The sequence below is a fragment of the Stenella coeruleoalba genome, assembly GCF_951394435.1.
Source record: "Stenella coeruleoalba genome assembly, chromosome: 20".
Lineage (NCBI taxonomy): Eukaryota > Metazoa > Chordata > Mammalia > Artiodactyla > Delphinidae > Stenella > Stenella coeruleoalba.
The window spans coordinates 13,241,853-13,265,588 of record NC_137166.1 but is presented as its reverse complement, the minus strand read 5'-3'; the positions used below and the strand labels follow the sequence as shown (position 1 = coordinate 13,265,588).

The 23,736-nt window shown below is 47.6% G+C and overlaps 1 protein-coding gene across 3 annotated transcripts; it reads left to right on the top strand.

The window, feature by feature from the left end:
• The first annotated feature begins 1,819 nt into the window (after nt 1-1,819).
• AARS1 (alanyl-tRNA synthetase 1) lies at nt 1,820-23,507 on the top strand. Of its 3 annotated transcripts, none has more exons than XM_079907700.1 (21): nt 1,820-1,837; nt 5,604-5,768; nt 8,590-8,778; nt 9,097-9,242; nt 11,412-11,603; nt 12,113-12,257; nt 12,605-12,750; nt 13,376-13,484; nt 13,639-13,789; nt 14,503-14,627; nt 15,064-15,208; nt 16,046-16,224; nt 16,927-17,040; nt 18,123-18,329; nt 18,834-19,018; nt 20,249-20,357; nt 21,028-21,141; nt 21,692-21,811; nt 21,935-22,021; nt 22,428-22,541; nt 22,949-23,507. In XM_079907700.1, the coding sequence occupies exons 2-21, from the start codon at nt 5,625-5,627 to the stop codon at nt 23,132-23,134; spliced, it is 2,907 nt and encodes a 968-aa protein (XP_079763826.1). In that variant the 5' UTR covers nt 1,820-1,837; nt 5,604-5,624; the 3' UTR covers nt 23,135-23,507. The 3 variants fall into 3 exon arrangements, with proteins under 3 accessions (XP_079763826.1, XP_079763824.1, XP_079763825.1); XM_079907698.1 differs by lacking the exon at nt 1,820-1,837 and adding an exon at nt 1,893-2,086; XM_079907699.1 differs by lacking the exon at nt 1,820-1,837 and adding an exon at nt 1,902-1,946.
• Nucleotides 23,508-23,736: the final 229 nt, after the last annotated feature.

Genomic DNA, 23,736 nt, shown 5'->3' with positions numbered 1-23,736 from the left:
GCTTTCTCTAGTTGCAGAGATCGAGGGCTACTCTTCATTGCGGTGCATAGGCTTCTCATTGCGGTGGCTTCTCTTATTGCGGAGCACGGGCGCTAGGCGCGTGGGCTTAAGTAGTTGTGGCTCACGGGCTCTAGAGCACAGGCTCAGTAGTTGTGGCGCATGGGCTTAGTTGCTCCGCGGCATGTGGGATCTTCCCACACCAGGACTCGAAACCATGTCCCCTGCGTTGGCAGGCGGATTCTTAACCACTGCGCCACCAGGGAAGATCTATTTTGGGCCATTTTGGATCAGAACAGTTGTCTCTCTTGGTTTTGACCTTAGCTGTCTTAACCTCTGGGTGCCTAAGTTTCCTCAGCTGTTAATAGCAGGTAATAAAAGTAACTCGTAAGGTTGTTGTGAGGATCAGTGTCTGCTGCATACTAAGTGCTCAGCAAACATTAGGTGTGATGATGATTATTAATGCTTTGCTGTGAATTGGGAAATTAAGTGACTTCTTGCTAGCTTTTGAGCTTGACCTTCTATTTGTGTAGCATGCTCTTTTACATGAAAAGAGTAAAATTTTTCTGAAGTATTGAAACAAAGCAGGACCCTGTGGGGCCGTCCTGGGCACAAAAGCTTTTCTAGGAAATAGGTTTTATTCAGCCTCCTTGACCTTCCCAGAGTTCCAAAGGGCAGATTCAGACAGTTGCTAATCAGGGAAGAGAGGGAATGCAGAAACAAGGGAAGAGCAGTCAAGAAACAATAGTGCAGCCTTGGGGTAGGGTCCTGGTTCCTCCTCAAGGAATATACATATAATATCTTTTAAGTTCTTCTGCAGGAACTAAGGCCCCCCACTCAGGTGGAGGATGGTAACTTCAGGCTGAGCGCAAGATTCCTGGAGCACCACCCTGTTACCTCACCACCAACCAATCAGAAGAAAGTCACACACCCTGCAGCTCTCACCCTAAATTTTACCATAACCCCCCCACCCAAATCATCAGGGAGTTTGGGGTTTTTGAGTATCAGCCACCCGTTCTCCTTGCTTATCCCTGCAATAAACCTTTCTCTGCTCCAAATTCCCACTTTTTGGGTTGTTTGGCCTCACTGTACATCGGGCATATGAACTTGTGTTCCGTAACAATATCTTTAACCCAGTTATGACCAGCAGCACAATTTTATACCCTTGTATTTAGATATACAAGATGATGTAGGTTAATAGTGGAGAGGTTTAGGTTATGGGCTTTGGAGTTGAACAGAAACGGGTTTGAATCTTGGTTCTTTAACTTACTTTTCAGTGTGTACTTAGGCAAGGCAGTTACCTCATCTGTAAAAGGTATGCCAGTTGGCCTGCCTCATACACAGTTTAAAAACTAAACGAAATAATGTAGGAAATGTTTAATAATGCCTCACATATAAACATTAACTATTACTTTTCAAAGGCAAATCGAGGACCAAATGCCAAATTGTCTCTCATAGAGTATGTTATTTTTTCCACACCAAATCCAACAAGGTCTAAAGGACAAGTGTATCCATGAGCACAACGTATCAGAATCTGAGGCCTGCATACCATTCTGCAACTAAAACGAACATAACTAGATACTAAGAGCTGTGACCTCTACCAAACACACGTCACCATTTCCCCCTTATTAATCATGTCAACGACTAGGATTTAGAGTATGGATACTAAAATGTCGGTCCCCAGAAGTCCACATCCTTACTTGTCACGTGACGTGCCCCGTCCCTTCTTTCCCTGCCATTGCATCAGCCGATTTAGACCCGCCTTCCCAGAAACCAACTAATAAGCTGATTCGTGCTCCAGTTGACTGGCATGTCGGATGACCAATAATTTCTCGGAAAGGTAAGGCGCGGCGGGGCACTTTCCATCCGCGCGCTCTGGTTGGACGGGGCGGTGCGTGCTGCCAAGGGCAGTGGTTTGGCGCTGGTACCTCTGCGTGTCTGCGGGACAGGTAACCGTGGCTCCGGGCGCTGGGCTTTGAGGGAGGAGTTAGGAACTGCGACCCTCGGGAGAAGCAGATTGACCTCTGAGAGAGTTCTACGGCGCCGCGATAGCGGCTGTGCTTGGCGTTTGGCCCCTGGGCCAGGCCCTGTGAGTACTCCGGAACGGGGCGCGGGCTGGAGCCGGGGTTGAGGCAGCCGCTTGGCGACACGGCAGCTGGAGAGTGGCCTTTTGTCAGACCCTTGGAGCGCTGGGGGTGGAGTGGCCTCGGGTGGCCTTGCTGAGGACCGAGACCTTGGAAGGATCACTGTTGTCGCTGACCATCCGCCCAAAGCTGAGGTTTTATCTCCCCTGGTTTTAATCCCCTAGGGGCGGGCGGGGTTGCGGGCGGGTAGAGTGGTCAAGACGGGTGGAATCAGGCTGTGAGCCGTTCCCTAAATTCTTAAAATTAGCTAATAACTGATACTAGTCCGGGCCTACCTAGAAGCAATTTCCGTGCTCCATCACGTTTAGCTATTACTTTTTCAGGGTCTGCGTTTCCAGTGTGCTTTAAGTTCATTCGCAGTTCGCTACTAAAGGGTTATTAATTATACCATGAAATACTTAGCAACCACTGTGCTGGATGCTGAGGTCATAACCGTAATGGTGAGCAAAAACCACCAGTCATGATTCTCACTGGGCTGGAACTTACAGCCTGTTGGGGAGATGGACCTCCAGCTGTCAAATGCATGTGCAAATTATGACGGGAGACACCTGGGGCTATCAGACTAAAATAGGAAGAATGATTAAGAAGGAGAAGCCTTCCTTAAATAAGTCTCTTTGAAATTGAGATGCCAACAATGAGAAATTAACTAGGAAAAGGCAAAAAGGGAGAATAGGGTAGTCAGCTTACCTGGCAAGTGAAGAGCATGTTGAGAGGTCCAGTGGCTGGAGCCTTAAACCCAAGGGCCAGTGAGATTTAAGGTACTTAAGACCTTTACAGTTCCTGCTGGGAAATGGAATCTGACCTCCTTTGTGCTACCTCTGTATCCAGTATAGCCTTCCTGTGTATTTATATTGAATAAATGAATGAGTGGTGATGGTGACACAGCCTTTAATAGTCCCAGCGTCCATAGGGCCTAACAGCAATATATTGGATCCTTTTACATCATACTGCAGTTATTTCTGTGACTATCTCCCTATTAAGGGCATGAACTCTCTTTCATCTTGGTTCCCAGCATACAGTATGTATTCAGTACGTTGAATGAATAAACAAAGATGGAAAATTCATGTGTCTTTTGGAATGGAACTGCTTATTTTCCTCAGGTAACACATTTAGAGGAGGAGCAATGAACATTCTGAAACAGCTGTGATGTCGCTGCTCAGTCAGGATTAGCACCGTACGTTCATTGTTAACACCATGATTAATATTCATTGAGAGCCATGATGAGAAGGGTCGAGGAAGAATGTGGTGTGACAAACTTTCTAGAAACCGTAGCCTTGACTCCTTAGCGTGAACAGAAAATCCTCAGCTGTGGGGATTTTAGTCAGCTCCTTGGCTCTGTCTGCCAGTGTTTCACCATCTTTTTGCCCAAAGGGCTTTTTGTTTGAGTAATGAGTTGATTGAGTTGTGAATAAATCAATTGAAATTGTGATTAAACATAAATCTAAGAGTCACAGTCTCATCATGTTTGTTGTGTACATCTTTCTTTGTATCTTCCTCCTAGGAAGGAAGAAAACTTTGAGCTAAGTGATGTAAAGTAATAGTATCCAATTTGTTCCAGGTTACAAGTTGCTTCCAGATACAGGATGGCTTTTGGCCTTACACCCCAGGTGGCGTAGGCAGAGTAGATCTTACTTTTTTACAAAAAAGGAAACAAATTTAGGACAAAGTGCCTTTTTATTTAATTGTTTAAAAATTTTTTTGGCCATGCTGTGAGGCATGTGGGATCTCGGTTCCCCCACCAGGGATCGAACCCACGACCCCCGCATTGGAAGCGCAGAGTCTTAACCACTGGACCACCAGGGAAGTCCCAAAGTGACTGTTTTTTTAAAATAAATGTATTTATTTATTTGTTTGTTTTTATTTTTGGCTGCGTTGGGTCTTCATTGCCACGTGCCAGCTCTCTCTAGTTGAGGCGAGCGGGCGCTACTCTCCGTTGCGGTGCGCGGACCTCTCATCGCAGTGGCCCCTTCCGCTGCGGAGCACGGGCTCTAGGCTCACAGGCTTCAGTAGTTGTGGCTCGCGGGCTCTAGAGTGCAGGCTCAGCAGTTGTGGTGCATGGGCTTAGTTGCTCGGCAGCATGTGGCATCCTTCCGGACCAGGGCTCGAACCCGTGTCCCCTGCATTGGCAGGTGGATTCTTAACCACTGCGCCACCATGGAAGTCCTCAAAGTGACTTTTTAAAGGTTAGAGCTAGGTCTAGAATTCTAGAGACTTTTAGATAATGTTGTGAATGAGATGGTTCCTATTTTTCTAGACACCCAGTGCAACATGGCACTACAACTCCATGCCAGTGATTGGTACCCTCTACCAAGGCCTGTCACTTCTCTCTAACCTGCTTGTCATAGAAGCCGTGTAATATATGTGAAAGAGCTCTGAAACTGTAAAGCTGTTTTATTCCTAATTTCCCTCTCTTCTGATTCCCTCTCTCTTTCACTGGCTCTTGAGCTCTACTTCCTCAGTGTGGCTACAACGTCCTCACTCCCTAGCAGTCAAATAGCTGGGAAGGCAGCAGTTTAGCAGTTGGGTTCTGGAGGAGCTAAGTGGAGGCAGGTACATTCCTGCTACTTGCAGGGCAGTTCCTTGTACAGATGGGCCCATGCCCAGGTCCACTGTTGCCTCCCCTAGATGGTCACGCCAAACCTAGAGGCCCTGGCTTTGGGGATAGTGGAACTTTGCACTGTTCTAGGCATGTGGGTTAAGACAGAGCTGGAAGTGCCCTTAGAGTTCATCTATTATGGCCCCCTTTTGTTGAAGTAATTCCCTTAAGGACTTGGAGCTAGGACTGGAACCTGGGTCTCCTGAGCCTCCCTCATCTCCAGGGGGCTCCTCTGCTAGACTGAACTGTGAGGTTTTATTCCCATTTCTTTTGTGTTTTTTTTAAATTTATTTATTTATTTTTGGCTGTGTTGTGTCTTCGTTGCGGTGTGCTGGCTTCTTACTGCGGTGGCTTCTCTTGTTGCAGAGCTCGGGCTCTAGGCGCGCGGACTTCAGTAGTTGTAGCACAAGGGCTCAGCTGCTCCGCGGCATGTGGGATCCTCCCGGACCAGGGCTCGAACCCGTATTCCCTGCATTGGCAGGCGGACTCTCAACCACTGCGCCACCAGCGAAGCCCTATTCCCATTTCTTAATTCCTGACCTAGGGCTTGGAACAGCGGACGCTCCATACATTTTTGCAGTGAATGAATGCATGAAGAAACTACCTCCTCCGCTTAATGTGTTGGTGTATTGAACAGATTGAGGTTGGCCCGGGAAGGAAGAGCATGTGGGGTTGCTCTCTGCTACTGCAGCAAGTTTTGCTTCGATGGTGATTTTAGCCTTGGACATTACAACATAGAGGTTTTAGGATCAAACAGCTTACCCGTGTCTTGCTTTGACATGGCCTGAGAAGCTAGGAGTCTTGTGTAATGTTTACTTATCTTAGTTTCAATTCCCCTAATTTTCTTTCATTTTTCCTCTGGTTAGTTCCGTAGGGTTATTTTCGAGATGGACTCAACCCTAACAGCAAGTGAAATCCGGCAGCGTTTTATAGATTTCTTCAAGAGAAATGAACACACCTATGTTCACTCATCTGCCACCATCCCTTTGGATGATCCCACTTTGCTCTTTGCCAATGCAGGCATGAACCAGGTAAGGGTATTTTCCCTTCCCCTTGGCTTTTTTGTCCACAGAGGCAGCACAGCAGCCCTGGAGTCAGTCAGAATCCCAGTTCTGTCCTTCCTGTGTGATCTTGCAGAATCTACTTTATGTCGTTGAACCTCTGTTTCTTTGTCTGTGAAATGAGGAATAATGATAGTGCCTGCCTTTAGATTGTAGTGAGGAGTAAATAGAATAATGCATTTAAAATGTTTAGTACAGTATTTGAAGTAGGTACTTGAATATTAACTATCATTATTTTTAATTATGATGAGAGACCCCGATACTCATGGATTAAACTTGTATGCCTCTCAAGAAAAATACAGCCTACATCTAGTCTGTAAAGTTTTGCCTTTTTTTTTTTTTCTCCTAAGGAAATAGCTGTGCTTTATTAAAATCAGAGGCTGGGTTAATCTTGCTGAGCCCTGAAGAGACTTGTTAGCTCAGCTGTTGTGGTTGTCCTTCATCTTTTCATTGTCCTTGTTTTTTTCTTTATAAAATGTCAGTTCTTCAGGATTCTTTTTTTTTTAAAGGAGCTTTTATTTTATTATTTTTTAATTAATTAATTTATTTATTTTTGGCTGTGTTGGGTCTTCGTTTCTGTGCGAGGGCTTTCTCTAGTTGTGGCAAGCGGGGACCACTCTTCATCGTGGTGCGCGGGCCTCTCAGTATCGCGGCCTCTCTTGTTGCAGAGCACAGGCTCCGGATGCGCAGGCTCAGTAGTTGTGGCTCACGGGCTTAGTTGCTCCGCGGCATGTGGGATCTTCCCAGACCAGGGCTCGAACCCATGTCCCCTGCATTGGCAGGCGGATTCTTAACCACAGCGCCACCAGGGAAGCCCCTCTTCAGGATTCTTTTAAGGCTTTGCTTTCATTCCCATTCTAGGCCATGCACAGTCTTATTTTTTCTTTAATTAATTAATTAATGTATTTATTTATTTATTTTTGGCTGCGTTGGGTCTTCGTTGCTGCACACGGGCTTTCTCTAGTTGTGGCGAGCATGGGCTTCTCATTGCGGTGGCTTCTCGTTGCAGAGCACGGGCTCTAGGCATGCGACTTCAGTAGTTGTGGCACGTGGGCTTCAATAGTTGTGGCTCACGGGCTCTAGAGCGCAGGCTCAGTAGTTGTGGCGCATGGGCTTAGTTGCTTCGCAGCATGTGGGATCTTCCCGCACCAGGGCTCGAACCTGTGTCCCGTGCATTGGTAGGCGGATTCTCAACCACTGTGCCACCAGGGAAGTCCCATGCACAGTCTTATTGATTTTTTTCTTTTTTTAAACTTCTTTCTTGAAGCTACTGCCACGAATGCCAATTCGGATCTACTGCTGACGAAACTTTATTAGTAGGATTTGTGTTTGGGGCAATTGAACTATAAAAGATATTTAAAAGTTTTATTTTTGGAGACAAGCATTTTCTTGTGAAGTAATGAGAGCATCACAAGTTTATAAAGGTGTTTAAAAGGAGTTTTTCACTATACCTGTGACATTGAAAACTATTTAATTGGCTGGAAGTGGATTCAGGTTAGATGGGGCCCTCAGGACTTTCCTTTGGAGGTTCTTTGGGTGACTGCTTAGCCCGGTGGACCCACCAGCCCTTAGGATGCCCCTCACTGTGGGATAAGTTGACATTTTCTGTTCTCTCAGGTCTCTTCTCTGGCATGGAAAATTAGAGGCACTGGGAACATTTTCCACCTGTATTACATGAACCATGAAATTATAAAAGTGTTTTCAGTTGTGTGAGTCCCATGCATACACCTGGAATTGAGGGCACTAATTTTAGGTGGACTCTTTCAAGGTGGTGAGTTTTCTGGAATACTGAAACAGTTTTGTTCTACTCAGCCATACCTAGGCTTTGTCTTCTCCCACATGAACTGAACGTACTTGGCAGAAGCCATGGAGTCCAAGGTTTATAAACATTCCCTGAATAACAGTAACTAGTAGCCTGCATGTAGCACCTCCTATACACCAGGCATTGCTCTGTGTCTTATGTATATTAACTCATTTAATCCTCACTCTGTGCCATCCTACTGAGGCACTGAAGGCTCAAGTAAACTGCCCAAGCTCACGAAGCTGGTAAATGCTGGAGCATGGATTTGAACCCAGGCAGTCATTTGCTTATGTGCTGTATGCCTCTTAATCAGAAATACCTTGTGTTTTTTGTTTTGCTTTGTTTGTTTTTACATTTTGAATTAGTATTTATTGAGCATCTATTCTTTTCAGGTACTTTTCTAGGTGCTAATAAGTAAGATAGTTTCTGCTTTTAAGGAGTTTACGGTCGAGCGCAGGACTGTACAATGTACTTTCTGCAATGATGGTAATTCTATATCTAATCACACACCAGCCATGTGTGATTATGGAGCTAGTGTGACTTAGTGTGACCAAGTGGTGCTAATTTTTACTCCCTGAACAGGTCTCAAATTTTTTTCTTCCTTATCACCTTTACTACCAAGCCAGCACATTGGTTTTAGAATATGTTCTTCCAGAAAGATGGTATAAGCCCTGACTGCAGAGACTTGAGAGGAAACACAGGTTTCACTGCATCAACCTTGACTGTTATCCCAGATCTGGCAGGGCTTTCCTTTGTGCAGTTGGTGTTACTGGCAGTGGTGGAGACCGTTGGAGAACTAGGACCAGGGAGGAGCTGCTCCAAGACAGGCTGCCTCTGCTGCAGCACACACCTGCCTCTGATAAGTTTCTGTATTGCAGGCTAATCAAATCCGGAAATGAATAGTCTATGTGTGTTCTCTTCCTGCCAGCCTGTAAACACCTGATATATCTGCAGCTCTTTAAAAGTTGAAATGTTCCCTTTCTTTTTTAGTTCAAACCCATCTTTCTGAATACTGTTGACCCATCTCACCCTATGGCAAAGCTGAGCAGAGCTGCCAATACCCAGAAATGCATCCGGGCTGGGGGCAAACACAATGACCTGGACGATGTGGGCAAGGATGTCTATCATCACACCTTCTTTGAGATGTTGGGCTCCTGGTCTTTTGGAGATTACTTCAAGGTAAGTTCAAAGAGGAGATCTCTGAGCAAAGATCAAAGGAATTTTGAGCAAAACAGTCATTTCTACTGAGGGAAGTGGGTTCTAACTTTGATGGTTTCATGATACAAAATATCATCTAGGAGATTCAGAAGTGAAGGACATTTATCAATTCTAAGACTTCTTGGAAGCAGTACCTGTAATTTTATGATTTCAGTTTGCATGTGGATTTCTTGTATAAATTTGACTGTTTATGGTGAAGATACTGTATTGGACCTCTCCTACTCATATTAAATAGATTCTGGTTTGGTCATATTCCACATCTTTTTGATCGTTTTGTAGGAATTGGCATGTAAGATGGCTCTAGAACTTCTCACCCAAGAGTTTGGCATTCCAGTTGAAAGACTCTACGTTACTTACTTTGGGGGGGATGAAGCAGCCAGCTTAGAACCAGACCTGGAGTGCAAACAGATCTGGCACAACTTGGGGTAAGAATGTAGCTCGCATGTGGAGCGTATGAGTACGGAGGAATAAAATGGTTCCTACACTCAGTGCCAGAGTGGGGTCTTAGGACTTGGGGTGCATTGCCATTTCCTATTTTGGGGTGTGTATGTGGAGGTGGAGGTGACTGGGAGTAATTATCCTTTGGTGCATCCTTTGCTTCTTAGTAGGTTTACTTGATCATTCTGTCGTTGAAAGCCAACATAAAGAGTCTCGTGTTTTTTTGTTTGTTTGTTTGTTTGTTTTGCGGTACGCGGGCCTCTCACCGTTGTGGCCTCTCCCGTTGCGGAGCACAGGCTCTGGATGTGCAGGTTCAGCGGCCATGGCTCACGGGCCCAGCCGCTCTGCGGCATGTGGGATCTTCCTGGACCGGGGCACGAACCTGTGTCCCCTGCATCGGCAGGCAGACTCTCAACCACTGTGCCACCAGGGAAGCCCTCTCATTTTTTTTTTGCTTTTTATATATTTTTAGAAATTGTACATAGAGTGCATATGTTGTGAAATTTCAAACTATATGGAAATGTAAAAAATAGGAAATGGAAGATCCCTAACATTAGTCCTTGTTAATAGTTTGATACCCCATATAGAGTCTTTCAGGCCTTTTTTCGTATTTCTGTAGCCCTGTGTGTATGTGTGTGTCTTTTTCAACAGAGTGTATTGATATGAAACAGTTTATTTCTTATAGAAATGTAATGGCATCAAACAGGTCTAGGACAAAGGAAGTTGTGGGGGGTTTTTTTGTTTTGTTTTGTTTTTTGCGGTACGCGGACCTCCCACTGTTGTGGCCTCTCCAGTTGCGGAGCACAGGCTCCAGACGCGCAGGCTCAGCAGCCATGGCTCGGGCCCAGCCACTCCGCGGCATGTGGGATCTTCCCGGACCGGGGCATGAACCCGTGTCCCCTGCATCGGCAGGCGGACTGTCAACCACTGCACCACCAGGGAAGCCCCGTGGGTTGTTTTTTTTTAATGTAATATAATTCTAATATAAAATCACATAGCATAAAAGGTAACATGATAGATGAGCAATATGTGTTCTGGGCTTAGAACATAATAGAATTTATGAAGCTCTGTATCAAGAGGAATCTGATTGTGGAGTGATGTTCCCCTGTAGATAACAAGAATGCCCATGATGTCCTTGTCTCATTTTCTTGTTTTTTTTACTTAAACTCTCTTGTCATTTAGTGTGTAGCTTTTTATATACTTAAGCACTCCTACTTCTCCTTTATTTTTAATTTTTTTTAAAATTACTTTTACTCAGGGTATATTGTTTCAATCCAGCTTCCCCTTGTACTTGGTCTGAAATCCCTCTTTGGTTAGACGCTATAGTCTAAATGTACTTGGATGTTTTGAGTAGTAACACATGTGAAACTTAAAATACTAATCTTGACTTTTTGAATCCTGTTTTACTTGGCTTGTATATATCTGTACTTTGATTTCAAACAAGCATAATCTTTTTTGAGTGCTCTGTTATCTAGCAACTCTCAGCAGAGTCAATATTTTGGAAATGTTTTAACCTTAAATTCTTTTTAGTATCATTTTAAGGTAAAAGATGACTAAATAGGGGCATAGAGAGGTGACTTTAAATGATCAGCTGCTTTTTTCCAACACTTATACTGTCATAATATAATTGTTTCATTTATAAAAATGAAGGAACATTTGCAAAGAAACGTGCAAAGAAATTTGTTTAAATTCTGGTCGGGAATTCCCTGGCGGTCCAGTGGTTAGGACTGCGCACTTCCACTGCAGGGGACACGGGTTCCATCCCTGATCAGGGAACTAAGATCCCACAAGCCGGGCAGCCAATAGATAGATAGATAGACAGACAGACAGACAGACAGATAGGTAAATTCTGGTCATATTCAGCATAAACGTTTTCATTTTTATGTGTTCCTGTCTAGACTTTATCTACATCTTTGCATGTTTTTATTTATTTATGATCACAGCATATGTGCATTTTGTATTCTGTTGTAGTCACTCTTGAAAAGAATCATGTTCTGCTGCTTTATCAGGATTTGAATGCAGACTCAGCACTAGTAATTGCCAAAGAGTGAGCCTTCTTTCTAGAAATGCATAAGGATCTCCTTTTTTGGCAGATGCAAGTCTGTGCAGAATCCTGTCACTAGCTATAAATGGGCTTATCTTCCCGCTCTCTGCAGGCTGGATGACAGCAAAATCCTCCCAGGCAACATGAAGGATAACTTCTGGGAGATGGGTGACACGGGCCCTTGTGGTCCCTGCAGTGAGATCCACTACGACCGGATTGGTGGTCGGGATGCGGCGCACCTCGTCAACCAGGATGACCCCAATGTGCTAGAGATCTGGAACCTTGTGTTCATCCAGTATAACAGGTGGTCTTGGGGTCCTGATCTGTTCCTGCTAAGAGCAGCACCTTTCCTCAAGCTGCGTAGAGCGAGAGGAACTCGGCGCATGGCTGTCTTCTCATCCTCGCCTTTGGGGATAGTGGAGCAGTGCTAAAGGCATCATGGAATCTTGTGGACATTTGTTCAATTTTATTTCTCAGGTTTTCCCTCTGATCTCTGGGACAGGGCTGGGCCTATTCTTTTATAAACTAGTTTTATTCCACATACTACCTGCTTAAGGGCTATTCCTATAATGTCATTTTTGCTGTAATTTGAACTGCTGTTTTAAAGCTCATTTCCTTGAAGCTTGCCTCACTCTTTAATGAACCCCAGAGTATTTCTTCCCGTTCTCCCTTCACACCCCACCTCCCACCAAAACAGGCAGAGGCAAATGGCAAATAGTCACAGCCTGCAAACTGCAAAGTGAGTTCTGCCCAGCAGGGAGAGGTGGCAGCCTGAGTCCGTGTTTCATCCTCCTCTTTCTCTGGATCTTGCAGGGAAACCGATGGCATTCTGAAACCTCTTCCGAAGAAAAGCATTGACACAGGGATGGGCCTGGAGCGACTAGTGTCTGTGCTGCAGAATAAAATGTCCAACTATGACACTGACCTTTTTGTCCCTTACTTTGAAGCCATTCAGAAGGTACTGGTCCTATTGCAGACTCCTGTGGAGGTTTCCAGGCTGGACCCTTAGTACTGTCAAAGATAAAACAATCATATGCTTTGCCGGGTGAGGGTACCTGTGACCATCTACCAACTTCACTGTTAATAACACAGGGGTCTAAGCACAGGGCACTGTATTTTATTGTGTGCAGGGGCCTAGCTGGGGGCTCTTCACTCTTGCTCCTGTTACCTTTTTTGGGGTTATAGGATCTGGCAAGAGGTCATCCTTTCGATTTATGCCCCGTCAGGCCTCTCTGAACCTCCTAGGGTGAGGCAACACTAGAAGGGCTGCTTCCTGATGAGCTGCCTCCTGGTTTTCATCTGTAGGGCACAGGTGCTCGGCCATACACTGGGAAGGTTGGTGCTGAGGATGCTGATGGGATCGACATGGCCTACCGGGTGCTGGCCGACCACGCTCGGACCATCACCGTGGCCCTGGCTGATGGTGGCCGACCTGACAACACAGGGCGGGGGTAAGTGTGTTACACGTGGGGCAGGGTGAGGACTGACACTGTTGAGTTTTATGGCTCTCCGTGGAACTTAACACCGTACTTCATTATTGTTTGTCTTCTAGGTAGTTGGAGGGATCCTTTTATTTTTTTTAGGGATAAAGGGAGTTTCAGCTCACTTTGAAGAGTTTACTATATTAAAGATGATGATAAGGATTGTATTTAGGGTTGTCTGATAAGATATTGGCAGGGGCAGGGGAGATACTGATGAACCCCAGGCAACTTCATTACTGACAGCCGGGACCTGGAATTGGATTGTGGGCATCAAGTTGGCCGTCTGGTCTGTACTTCTTGCCTTCATCTCTGGTTCAGCAGAACAAGCTTGGAAAATAAACCAAGGTTACCCCAGGTTATCCTTGATGCATCTTTCTGGATATATTACTGAGTTTTATGCTGGAATTAATGTTAATGACTTTGGGGGAATGCAAAAAAAAAAGAAAAGAAAAAGCAGGCTTAGGATAAAAGAAAGAATCTGAAAGAGAAAGACAAAAAATTGGTCATGTTGCTTGGGTAGAATTCCAAAGGACCCACTACCAAACGCTCGGCTGGGAATGTTGTCTAGCAGGAAACTGGGTTCTGCCTCTTATAGGTATGTGTTGAGACGGATTCTCCGCCGGGCTGTTCGATACTCCCATGAGAAACTCAACGCCAGCAGGGGTTTCTTTGCTACATTAGCAGATGTTGTTGTGCAGTCCCTGGTAGGTGTATTTCCTGTTCACCTCTTCTGTACTGAAGCACATACCTTAAAAGGTGTAGAGTGGGAGATATCACACTGTTAATGAGAATTTTTAGAGGAGTCATAGTATAGTCCCTGCCTTCATTGCGCTCATATCTGTGTCTCTCATTTACCAGGGAGATGCATTTCCTGAGCTAAAGAAGGACCCAGATATGGTGAAGGACATCATTAATGAAGAAGAAGTGCAATTTCTCAAGACGCTCAGCAGAGGGCGTCGCATCCTGGACAGGAAAATTCAGAGCCTGGGAGACAGCAAAACCATTCCCGGTAAGGACCGGTTTGTTCCTTTCTTCAATAGCCTGGTTCATCTTTCTGGAAGAGGCAAGCCCTTTCTCACAAACTGACAGTGGACTCCTGTGTCTCCAAAGGCTGAGCATAGCTTGGTTAGACCGCTTTTGGTGTAAAATGGGGTTTATAGTAAGATTATAAAAGTAACATATTATTATGGCAAAGTATTCAAACAGTACAGAAGTAACAAGTGAAAATCCTCTTTCCCAAACTCATTTCTCAGAAGTCACAACTCTTTGGAGTTTCTTGTATAACTATTCAGGACTTTTCTGTATTTGCATACAAACGTATATAGGGGTGTGTGCGCGTGTGCAAGCAAAAAATGGGAACGAGTAGTATATAGTGTTTTACAACTTTAATTTTTTACCAGACAGGAAAATTAATTCCAGAAGTTTTTACTTTTTATGGAAGTATAATATAATGTGCAAGGTGAAAGCCTGATGAATTTCCACAAACTGAACACACTTGTGTTCAGATTAAGAAACAGAACTTTTCCAGGGACCTCTTGTGCTTCCCCCAGGTTGACTGCAAAAGATTTGATGGATTTTCTGACAAATAGACAGAACCATTACTAACTTGCCTGGCTCTTTAATCCCTCCTGTCACTGCCAGTGTCCTCCTGGGAAGGGGTTGGGATGGAAAGGAAGGGGGGCCATCCCTGTCATTCTTACGTGATTCCTTTGTGCTGTGTAGGGGACACTGCTTGGCTCCTCTATGACACCTATGGGTTTCCAGTGGATCTTACTGGACTGATTGCTGAAGAGAAGGGCCTGGTGGTAGATATGGATGGCTTTGAAGAGGAGAGGAAGCTGGCTCAGGTAAAGCATTTGGGGAGTGAGCAAGAAACTCAGCCCCAGTCAAGGCAGGACTTGGCTGCAAGGCAAGAAAGAATTTCCTTCCATTAAAGTCTTTGAAATTCTGTTTTTCCCAAGACAGTGAGTCTCAAGTGGGGGCAGTTTGCCCCCCTTTCCCCAAGGGATATTAGGCAGTAGCGTATAAAGGTAGTTTTTGGTTTTCACAACTGGGGATGGATGCTACTGGCCTGTGGTGGGTAGAGGCCAGGAATGCTGCTCAACCTCCTTCAGGGGACAGCCTCCCAGAACAAGAGTTACCTGGCCCCAAATGTCAGTAGTGCTGAGGTCAAAAAACTCTGTTCTAGAGCTTTACATTGGGCATAGTTTAGCAATTTCAAGTCCTTCAGAGTGCTTTTTCTTTGATATTAAGGTAACTTATGCTTATTTCTCTTACTGGCAGCTGAAATCACAGGGCAAGGGAGCTGGTGGGGAAGACCTCATTATGCTGGACATTTATGCTATTGAAGAGCTCCGGGAAAAGGGTCTGGAGGCAACAGATGATTCCCCAAAGTATAATTACCATTCGGACTCCAGTGGGAGCTACGGTATGTTAGTGTGCTCATCTGGGGTGGTTTTCAAGCAATGAGTCTCAAGATTAGGAACCCAGGATATCCATGGTAGCCTTGCCTGCAGTGCTGTGTAGTCATGCTGTGTAATTTTATACTCAGAGAGACCCTTGGTGATTGACTTTCTATTTATTTTGGAATAATTATAGGTTCACAGGAAGTTCTAAAAGAAATTTACCAGGAGATTCCTTGTACCTTATACCCAGTTTTCCCTAATTGCAACATCTTGCAGGAAATAAGGAAAATGACATTGATTTATAAAATTCCCTGTGGCTGTTGAATTTTGCATCGGGATAGTAGCATTCTAAAGTTAAGACAACTCAAAAGAAGTATACTGGTGCTACATGTTTTTGCTTTTTTGCTCCAGCAGAGATACCTAAATCTATGTAAGGAAGCCCACAAAAGGAATACATTCCTTATGAATTGACCTTGGAGTAGGGAATTTATTACTACTCTTAAATACCTACTAATCAAATTCATCAGGTTTCTGTTCAGTAGCTCACAGTTAGGGTGACCATCTGTCCCATTTTCCCAGAATTGTCCCAGTGTTGACACTGAAATTGTCCCAGTGTTTTCCTCACACCTTGGGAAATCCCCTGGTCCCAAGCAAACCGGGACAGTTGGTCACCCCTACTGAGTATTATATTCTCCAGTAGAAAACCAGCATGTTAAGCCCTTTTGTGGAGTCTAATAGGCTTCTTCCAACATGAAATTAGACAATTAGGACCTAAGGAGAGTTTGAGAAATAGAATCCGATAAAAGCCAGCTAAGAATGTGTGAATGAAGTCATCAACCGTGTTTTCCCCTTGTATGCAGTGTTTGAGAGTGCAGTGGCTACAGTGATGGCTCTGCGCAGGGACAAGATGTTTGTGGAGGAAGTGTCCACGGGCCAGGAGTGTGGAGTGGTGCTGGACAAGACCTGTTTCTATGCCGAGCAAGGAGGGCAGATCTACGACGAAGGCTACCTGGTGAAGGTCGATGACAGCAGCGAAGACGTGAGCCAACAGTTCTTCTTCATCAGTGGGGAGCGGGGGCCCAGCAAAGGGCCGGGCCTGGGCGCCGGGCAGCTGCTCTGGCTTCTTGGTGCTCCCAGCCCTGAGGGGCAGACACCACCGATCTTTGGGTCGTGTTCTGTGGTCAGTGTTTCTGAAGCCGAGGGAGCTGCTTCTTGTACTGTGTTGCTTTCATCACCATTAGGTCCCCTTGTAGCAGGATCCTTGCAGCCAGGCTGCTTAGGTTGATCCCTGGTTCCTCCAGGCTTTCCTTGTAAATAAGGAGAGAGAGCTCCCTGGAGGGCAGACATCCTTGTAGAAGACGTGGCCTGTAGCTCAGCCACTGCTGTCTCTGTGGTCTTGGATGAGTTACCTAGTCTCGGGCTTGAGCTTCCTTACAATGGCTTTAATTCTCTAAGATGCTCCTTAATGGAGAGAGTGTGTGTGTGTCTGTGTCTATGTATATATACACATGTATTACATATTTAAAGTGTTGTGTGTTTGTAATGATAAATATCTATATAGTGGTCCATATATATATATATGTGTGTGTATATATAATGGTATTAATGGTATGTGTGTATAGTACATAAAGGGAGAATTCATATTTATGTCCATTTATATATATTTATATATATACATATATACACACACATATGTATTTGGATTTATTTATGTATTGGTCTCCTCCTTGACTCCTCTTAGAAAACTGAGTTTACGGTGAAGAACGCTCAGGTCCGAGGAGGGTATGTCCTGCACGTAGGAACAATCTATGGCAGCCTGAAAGTGGGGGATCAGGTCCGGCTGTTTATTGATGAGGTGAGTTTGAGTTGCTTTAGGCTGGTTAGTAATCATCTTTCCTTCCCCTTTTAAAAAAAATGTCAGCTTTATCGAGGCATACCTGGCATGTAGAATTACAAGAGTTGTTTTAAAGTGTACGTCATAGTGATTTGATGCAGGTTGTGAAAGGAATTCATCTCCTCCTCTGGCTTTCAATTGGTCCATCATTACTGTCCCTCCTAAGTGAAATTATAAGTAGATGATTGCGTGTAAGGTGCAGAAGTAAATTTTGAGGGATGTCACTGAGAGTTAAATCTGTTCCCAAGTTAGACCACAGTGATTTCAGTTGAGATCCTATAGCTTCCTTTTCACGGATGGCCTTTCTCCAGCTTAACCTCAAATACTTCTTCAGGAGCCAAGGATCCTGTGTTAAGAAATAGGTTCTGCTGCACGTGCCAGAGCTCCAAAATAATAGTAGCATAAAACAAGACGGAAGTGTGTTTGTCACCTGAAAGTCTGAGCTGATGCAGAGGCCCTCCCCACAAAGTCACAGGGCCTTGCTCTTCCTTGCTTTTGTTCCACCATCATTCCTGGGGTGTTGCCCTTGCTTTCATGGTCCAAGAAGGTAGCTATGAGATCCATTTTCTAGGCCAGGCGTTGGTGGACTTTTTTTGTGAAGTGCTAGATAGTAAATATTTTTGGTTTTCTGAACCATACTGTCTCCATCACAGCTACTCGACTCTGCGGTTGTGGCACAAAAGCACCGTAGGCAATACGTAAACACACAGGTGTGGCTATGTTCCAATAAACCTAGATATAAAAATGGATTGCAGGACGGGTTCGGCCCACAGGCCATAACTTGCCAACTCCTGTTCTAGACAGTGGGAAAGAGGAAGGGGAGGGTGTGTTCCTTTAAGGGTACACATCACTTCTGCTCACAGCCCACTGACCAGAATTTAGTTACATGGCCACAGTTAGCGGCATGGGAAGCTGTAGGCTTTATTCTGGGCAGCCATGGGTCCAGCTAAAAACTCTAGTACTTGGGAAGAAGAGAGCAGGTGCTGGGGGCCGAGCAGCAGTCCGCTGCAGACCTCTCCACCAGCCTGCTCTGCCCTTTATAGCCCCGACGGAGGCCTGTCATGAGCAACCACACAGCCACCCACATCCTGAACTTCGCCCTGCGTTCCGTGCTTGGGGAGGCTGACCAGAGAGGCTCCCTGGTTGCTCCTGACCGCCTTAGGTTTGACTTCACCGCCAAGGGAGCCATGTCCACCCAACAGATCAAGAAGGCCGAGGAGATTGCAAACGAGATGATTGAAGCAGCCAAGGTGGGTTGCGTTACATGTGAGCTCTTGGGTCATGAACTCCACTCCTTCCTGCACCATCGCTTTCTATGTATGGAGCCGCCCCCGCCCAGATGCTCTCACTGTCGAGCCATAGTCTGTCCGGTGAACACATGTGTTCAAAGCAGTGATTCTTAACTGTGCTGGGTAGGAGGCAGTGCTGGTGTTCAGTGGGGGACCTCAGGGAGGTCTTTGGTCCGCCCCTTCTTTAGGACAACCAGAGCTCTTTTAGTTAAATCTGTTTTACATACAGCACGTCCATTTAAGGTTTGGTTCACTGTTCAACAAAGTAGTTGGAAATTCCTATTTTGAGCCCCTTGACTTTACACATGGGGCTTTATTTTGGGAGGCTCAGGGCACGTGATGGGCAGAACCGAGATCAGAAACCTAGAGCCATGCCTGCAAGACTGCACTCTCCCTGCTGCTTCCTACTGCACCTTCAGAGAAGATCTTTTCCCAGCTTTTTTTCTTATCTTCTTTCCGTGGCAGCCCGTCTACACCCAGGATTGTCCTCTGGCAGCAGCTAAAGCCATCCAGGGCCTGCGGGCTGTGTTTGATGAGACCTATCCTGACCCTGTGCGAGTCGTCTCTATTGGGGTCCCGGTGTCTGAGCTGTTGGATGACCCCTCCGGTCCTGCTGGCTCGCTCACTTCTGTTGAGTTCTGTGGGGGAACGTGAGTACCTCAGGGGGAGCAGTGAGTGGACCTGCCTTTTGTTAATTTGCGTTACCCTCGGAAGGTGTGGGTAATAGGCTAGACCAGCTCTCACTTGTCTAAGGATGAAACAGAGTCCTCAGAAATGCAGGTGCCAAACAGCATTCCCAGGAATCAGCATCTGCGTGCTCCCATCAGACCCCTCCGTGTCTGACGCTGACATTTACTGGGTGTGTGATGAAACGTTCTTCCCAGGAGGGAAGGTGAAAAATGTCATCCTAACACTTACAGCTGCTTGCTCTCGTTCCCTGGACGGATGATGACAGAAGGCCTGGGAATTCATGATTCCGCAAGGCGCTGGAGCTTCTGATCTGGTCCTAGCCCCTTTTCGTTCCCAGGGCCTCACATAGTTCCCTTTGCAGGCTTGAGTAGCATCTGTGGAATTAACCTCATCGTCTCAGAGCCCCTGAGTCAAGCCCCACGGTAGACCTGGCTCAGTTTGGCTGTGGGCAGCCACGTGTTTCTGCCAACTTGGAGTCCTCCATAGCCCTTGGGGTCTTTCTGGGACTGTCTGGTGGCCTGGGAAGTTCCTGCCTGCCAAGAAATCAGGGGGAAAAAGACATTCTTAAGGCCATGATAGAGCCCATCCAGGGCCTCCTGTGAGCCTCCGGCAGGCAGAGAGCAGGTGGGTGCATGGAGGATGGGGTAGGGATCTGGGAGATCACATTCCAGGCCTCCCTCTGTCCAGTAGAATTGGGCCTTCAAATGAGTCCCACCTCTGCCTTGATACCTCTCTCCATGACACTCTAGAGCACTGGAAACAGCTTTCGGAGACTTTACATCATCCTTGCGGAGTGGCTGAGAGTAAATGAGCGTTTGAGGTTCTCTGAGCCCCTGGGGTTGTCTGAGGTGCTGTGGTAAGACTTGAGAGGGAATCCACAGATACTCTCAGGCTGTTGAGCAGGGACAGACGGCAGCAGTGTGGTGAGGGAGAACTACCCACATTTCATGCGTGAGAAAACTGAGGCTCAGGAACGTGGCGCCTCGCTCAGTGTCGGCCCCAGCCAGGCCTTCCCTGACTGCCTGCCCCTTCCAGGCCACAGCTGCGTTCTGAAATAAACACGAAGGGCCTTTGCTCATCATCCCTTTGAGGGAGCTTCCCTGGGAGCGACTACCACTTAGGGCTCCTGCCTGCCAGCCAAGGGCTCCTGGGTGCTGTGAGGACCATGAACTTTGCCTTCTGCCATTCAGGCATCTGAAGAATTCGAGTCACGCGGGAGCTTTTGTGATTGTGAGTGAAGAAGCTATTGCCAAGGGCATCCGGAGGATTGTTGCTGTCACAGGTGCCGAAGCCCAGAAGGTGAGCAGGTCAGGCTGGTTTGTGGCTTACTTGAACAAGGCAAGCGGGGCCCAATCTGTGGATCCACAGTGCCGATGGTCATGTGGCCACTGCGGTCAGAATCGGAGGTACAGCACTCCCTCCAGGGTGTCCTCCCGTTACCCCTCCTGGCGGAAGAAAGCCAGCACCGCACAAAACGTTCTAGCTATCTTACATTTAATCTTTTAAAATATAGGTAGATTCTGCCATAAGATGTCTGTGTCTAGGAGGGTAGGCCATAGTTTTGCTGTGGCTTCTGTGCCCCCAGCACTTAGCCACATCTCCCTTGGGGTATGTACCCAGTTTGAGACGCATGGAGTACGGGGACAGTTGCTCTGGGGGTGGGGACTGTAGCTCACGCCTGACGTGTGCCGAGGCTTGAGGAGTGATGATTTCATAGGTGGGAAGGGCTCCTGGCTCATGAGTTTTCTGTCACCCCCTGAACCTGAGTTTCGCTGGCCAGGTGTGTGAGGAGGGTGCTCCTTTCTGGGGCATGAGGCTGCAAACACTTGCCCCTGAAGGAAGAGAAAGTTCTGGTGTTCTGGGGGTGTGTTGTTCCATAGCCTGCCATTGGTGTCTGCCACCGTTCACAGAGTCGTGAAGCTGAAAGTTGCCTGACCCACAGTTTACAACTCTGATTGCCTCCTCCCAGGCGCTCAGGAAAGCAGAGAGCTTGAAGAAATCTCTCTCTGTCGCGGAGGCCAAAGTGAAGGCCCAGACTGCGCCAAATAAGGACGTGCAGAGGGAGATCGCGGACCTCGGTGAGGTAGGGGCGGCCTCCCTCCTCAGGTCCTGGTTCTCGGTGCAGTGGGCCTTTGGACTGACTTCGGATGTCCGGCAACCTTGCCAAGGGAGCTTCCCGGATCCTGGCCTCCGGACCCCTGGAACCAGCTGCTGCCCCCATTGCCGATGGCAGGGCAGCCCCTTCTGAGCACTAGTGGGCACCGGTGTTGAGGGGGGTGGGAGAGGCACTGTGGGAGCCCACTGTCTCCAGGTCTCCTGGTGTTTGTTAACATTCGGGGGCTTCCCATTAGCCCATCACGGGCTGTGTTCACTGCCGTGGGGGGACCAGGTCTAACAGGGTCCCAGCTCTCTTAATTCTGCCCCTTTCTCTCCAGCCCTGCTCCTTACAACTCATGCAGTTGCTCATAAAGTGACTCGTCTCAAGGCCAGTGGATTCCTTTTTGTTCTTGTGTTCTCTCTCCTTCTGGACACTGGTTGGGGGACTCTGGTGTCAGAAGCCAGAAGGGTGGGGTGGGCTCACATCCTCGCTCCTCGTGGCCCAGCTCCCAGGGGAGTTCCTGTTCTGGTTCCAGGCTCTGGCCACCGCAGTCATCCCTCAGTGGCAGAAGGATGAATTCCGGGAGAATCTCAAATCCCTGAAGAAAATCATGGATGACCTAGACCGGGCTAACAAAGCCGATGTCCAAAAGCGGGTGAGTCCTGGCAGTGCAGGAGCCGGGAGGATTTACCCAGCAAAGGCTGTGCAGACTGCTCTCTGGGTTTCGGAGTCTGAGCCTTTGACCTGAGGCCTCTCCTCTGGACTCCCTTCCTTGCAGGTGCTGGAGAAGACAAAGCAGCTCATTGACAGCAGCCCCAACCAGCCCCTTGTCATCCTGGAGATGGAGAGCGGCGCCTCGGCCAAGGCAAGCCGGGGTTGGGGCTCCATGGCACCACCCTGTGCCTGTCTGCTGCTTGTCTCCTCCTCTCGGGGTCTCAGCCTTCTGGTGGCTGAAGTGGGAGCCTTGTGGCTCTGAGCAGAGTAGTTGCCTGACGGCCCACTCTCTGGGACTGAGGTTGGGCTGAGCCATGGAGAGAGCTGGTGGCTGGAGAGCTGTGGCTCCTCGAGGTGGAAGGCGAAGCTCCGAGCCAGAGCGTGGGCGAGGCCCTGTGCTTAGTCCTCCATCCAGGCCCCCGGGACCAGCACCTGCTCTTAGAAGGGGGGAGGGAGTGGGAGCTCTCTGAGAACTGAGCTCTGCTGACCCGCTGCACTTGTGGAGAGCGTGGCCCCCTTCCCCAGGGCCATGGCCTGATGCCAGGTTCTCCCCACAGGCCCTGAACGAAGCCTTGAAGCTCTTCAAGACGCATTCCCCTGAGACGTCTGCCATGCTCTTCACAGTGGATAATGAGGCTGGCAAGATCACATGCTTGTGTCAAGTCCCCCAGGTCAGAGTGCCCTACAGTCTTGCTCACAGCAGCTCTGTGCCAGTGGCCATAGCTTTTCTCAGGGAGCTTGGTTCTTCTTACACCTGTTTGCCAAGACCCATGTGTGTTTGTGCAACCCCTGTTAGAAGTGGCCGTTTTCCTGCTCACCTGTTTGTCACCTCCCCAGCACGCCTTCCCCTCAGGCTCTCCCCTCCCTGGTGGATATATTTAACCGTGCTGGCTTTGCTGCTTGGTAGGCCTCGCCCTGGCTGTCATACCCACAGTAGGATCTCTCTTAGCTTTGGCAGCATCACCCAGGGCAGGATTGGGTGTCAGGCTCCCCCATCCTTTTTCCATCCCACCCCTCTCCTTGTCTCCCTCAATCCCATCCTCTGTCCTGACCCCCACTTCTCCTTCCTGTCTTCTAGAATGCAGCCAACCGGGGCCTGAAAGCCAGTGAGTGGGTGCAACAGGTGTCAGGTCTGATGGATGGCAAAGGTGGTGGCAAAGATGTGTCCGCTCAGGCCACAGGCAAGAACGTGGGCTGCCTGCAGGAGGCGCTGCAGCTGGCCGCCACCTTTGCCCAGCTCCACCTGGGAGATGTGAAGAACTGAGGGGGAAGGGCGGCTACCACGAGGAGGCATCTCCCCCGCACCCAGATGGATCCGTCCAGCCAGGAGCGCTCCATCCCCCACAAGGACATTCTAATCTTGGGACCTTTAAACAGCCCCATCTGTCCTCCTAACCCAGCAGTAACTGGAACTTAGCCTGGGAGCCAGCCTGTGACTCAATTCCCATGTTACGCTTCTGCCCCGAGCACATCAGCGCCATCTGTCTAGAACCACTACCCCAGGATTGTGTCTGTAGAGTTCTCTGCAGACCCAAGGCTCTGGGCCTGCAGGGAGGAATCGTTTTTGCTGCAGAGAATAAAAGGACCATGTGCAATACTCGATAATGCCGTGTGATTTCTTATCTTCTCCTTCCCTCTCTTCCCCACCCCCCCACCCCACGGGTGCCCCCAGTGTGACAGCCCGTGGCTCCCTAGGTGTCTGTAGAATAAATGCTGTGGCTCCAGCTGGCTTCTGGTCGCAGTCCTTGCCGAGTCTCGCCCCCAGACCCCTGAAGTTCGGGAATAATGGCCGCTGGATTTTCCTCGACATCTGTGGAGGTGGCGCACGGAATAGAGCCCCTTGTAGGAGAATGCCTTCATTTCTTA